Here is a 2,870-nt window from a genome sequence, read left to right on the forward strand (position 1 = left end):
CCACTGGCTCCTGGGCTGGGGGGGGCTGCTGTGCCCACCAGCTCCTGGGCTGGGGGGTTTGGAGAAAAGCCTGCTCTAGCTTTAGCCTCGCCGCCCCCTCCAGTCCTGCTCTCCGGCCCCTCAGCACCCTGCTCTGTCCCTCTCGGGCTTTTCTGCCCCTTCCCCTCCCAAAGTCCTTCCCTCTCCCCGCTGATCCTTCAAAGTCCTGGCCTCCTCGTACATTTATTAGGAGCCGTTATTATTATTATTATTAATTTTTTGGAGGCCTCTCTCTTGCTCTGGCCTGAGCCCTCCTTTCCATGCTGCTTCCCTCCCGGTCACTCCGGGGCCCCCTCACTGTTTTCCTGGGGTTGCAGCTCCGCTCCCGGACCCTGTGCTTTTCTCTAACCTGATTTCCATCCTCATGTTGCTGGGGCACATCCTCCAGTAGCTTCCACGTGGGGTGAGTGGGAGGCGAGCTCCTGCTGACTCTGAAATCCCTCTGCATAAAGGGACCTGCTTGGTTCACTCCGCATCCGGGCTCCATCCCAGACCCAGAGAGACCGAGCCTTCCAGAGCCAAAGCCCAGGCCCGGCCAGGCGCGTTCCAGGTGTCACCGAGGAGGTCAAGCTGAGGTCACCGGCCTCCAGAGGAGCCAGCCTCCCGCAGCTGCCCGGTGCCACCCAGCTGGTCTGGCCTTGCAGGCAGCCCTGCCCTCCCAACCCGCCGCTCAAATGCCAAAGCCTGACGCCATGATTTGTAACCTCCGCGGGACCCTCTGGAAATGTCACCTAAGGATATTTTTAGAGAGAATGGAAGGGAGAGGAGAGACAGAGAGAGAGAGACGTGGACTGGCTGCCTCCCACACTAGCCCGGACCAGGACCAGGGATCAAGCCTGCAACTGTGGTTCATGCCCTTTGACCAGAATCAAACCCGGGACCCTTCAGTCCACAGGCCGATGCTCTATCCACTGAGCCACACCGGCCAGGGCGCTGGATGCTCCGTTTCTGCAGAGAGAACACCAGCGCCTGCCCCCTGCAGCCCCCCACCCCCACCCCTGGCCGTCCACTGTGTGCCGTAGGCAGCTCAGGTGGAAAGGCCCAGAGCTCAGGACCTGAACCCCGAGCCCAGCAACCACGCGCACCACTCGGCCGGTTACAGATGAGGAACTAGAAATTCCAAGAAGCACAAATGCTCCCCCACGGCCACGTTCAAACGAGAACATGCACGGAAGGCTCATTCGGGTTGAAAGCGCCGCAGAGCCCGGGACTCTGGCTCCGCTTGAAGGACAAGAAGCCGTTCCTAGGGGCCCACCTGCCGGCTAACTCCCAGGCCCTTTCCCCACCTGCAGATGCCGTGCCAGACTGAGGGCTCCTTCCAGCCGGGGGCCCGGAGCTCCCGGGCTTGCTTTACAGCAAAAGGATAGAAGCATCAGAGCAATGGTTCACCCAGGGCTGAACATCACACTCACCGGGGAGCCTTGCAAAATCCTGCTGTCGCCTGGCCGGTGCGGCTCAGTGGTTGAGTGTGGACCTATGAACCAGGAGGTCAGGGTTTGATTTCTGGTGAGGGTGCATGCCCGGGTTGCAGGCTCGATTCCCTGTGGGGGAGTGCAGGAGGAGACCAACCAATGATTCTCTCTCATCACTGATGTTTCTCTCTCTCTCCCCCCTCCCGCTCCCTCTCCCTTCCTCTCTCTGAAATCAATAAAAATATATTTTAAAAACCCTGTGGGGGAGTGCAGGAGGAGACCAATCAATGATTCTCTCTCATCACTGATGTTTCTCTCTCTCTCCCCCCTCCCTCTCCCTCTCCCTTCCTCTCTCTGAAATCAATAAAAATATATTTTAAAAATAAAAATCCTTCTGCCCAGGCTGCTCCCGAGCCCGTTAAACGGGATTTCCGGTGGTTAAAGCTCCCAGAGGCTCCCATCACAGCGGAGGTGATAAGCCCTGGCATGAAGGGTCCCCTTAAGGGGATGGTTCCTGCTCTGGCTGGGCATTCGGACCCCCTGTGGGGGGAGGTTCTAGCAGCTAGAACCTCCCCGAGAGAGTCCACTGACCTGGCTGACTTGCTGTGGGCGAAGCAGCCAGGTGATCTGAGGGCCCTGCGGGCAGGTGGAGGCCGAGGCTCTGAGGCCATCCTCGCCCTCCTCCGAGGCCCGGGAGGTGGAGGCTGAGAGCGTGTGATCATGGAGCTCCGGGATGTAAAGCGAGCTGCTGCCCGGAGGAGCCGAGGGGAGCGGGCCGCCTCCTGACGGCTGGTTCTGCCTTCGCAGCTGCTGCTGGCCTTTCTCTCCAAACCATTTCCCGGCGTCTCCTCTGGCATCCCCGTCAGCACAGCAGACCCTGCAAGTTCAGGGAGACGGGGCGCAGCTTTCCAGCCACTGCAGACGCTCCATTGGCAAAGCAGGAGGCGCAGGGCTGCAGGGTGCGCCCCACATGAGCCTGCAAGAGAAGTGTCGGTGTCCTTTCGCCCGCTGTGGTCGAGAGGTCAGCCTGGAGTCTGGGGGCACGGAGAGCCCGCACCCGGAACATCTCGCCCCTCTGACTGTGCCACGATGGGACGATGGTGACTGAGTGACGTGCCCCTTTCCCTGGAGAGAGACCACGGAGCCGCGTTGTCCTCCCCAGGAGAGCTCGCTGGTTGTTCCACGCTGACCTGCCTGTGGCGTCCGGTGCAGAGCGCCCTCAGGAAGGGATGTAAGAGGAAGATGTAAACCCAGCCGGGTCCTGGCCACCGAGGACGGAGGCTCGCCCACAACAGCACCGTTTGGGCTTCAGTTCCTGGCCATCAAGACGTCACTGTCCACCTCATGACCTGTTGGGCTCGCTGTCCCTGGATTAACAACAGAAGTGCCAGGCGCCACTGAGCTGGCAGAACTCGTGGA

At 60.5% G+C, this 2,870-nt stretch overlaps 1 protein-coding gene across 1 annotated transcript in view; it reads right to left on the bottom strand.

Annotated features, from left to right (window-relative positions):
* Positions 1-1,282: 1,282 nt before the first annotated feature.
* The window catches only part of MGAT5B (mannosyl (alpha-1,6-)-glycoprotein beta-1,6-N-acetyl-glucosaminyltransferase, isozyme B), a 55,683-nt gene continuing 54,095 nt past the window's right edge, over positions 1,283-2,870 (bottom strand). The window contains exons 20-21 of the mRNA XM_014531734.1: positions 2,043-2,233; positions 1,283-1,387 (exon numbers count right to left, since the gene is read on the bottom strand). Coding sequence (XP_014387220.1) covers positions 1,283-1,387; positions 2,043-2,233 — 296 coding nt within the window. The remainder of the gene's footprint in view (positions 1,388-2,042; positions 2,234-2,870) is intronic.

Source organism: Myotis brandtii, unplaced genomic scaffold (assembly GCF_000412655.1).
Source record: "Myotis brandtii unplaced genomic scaffold, ASM41265v1 scaffold825, whole genome shotgun sequence".
Taxonomy (NCBI): domain Eukaryota; kingdom Metazoa; phylum Chordata; class Mammalia; order Chiroptera; family Vespertilionidae; genus Myotis; species Myotis brandtii.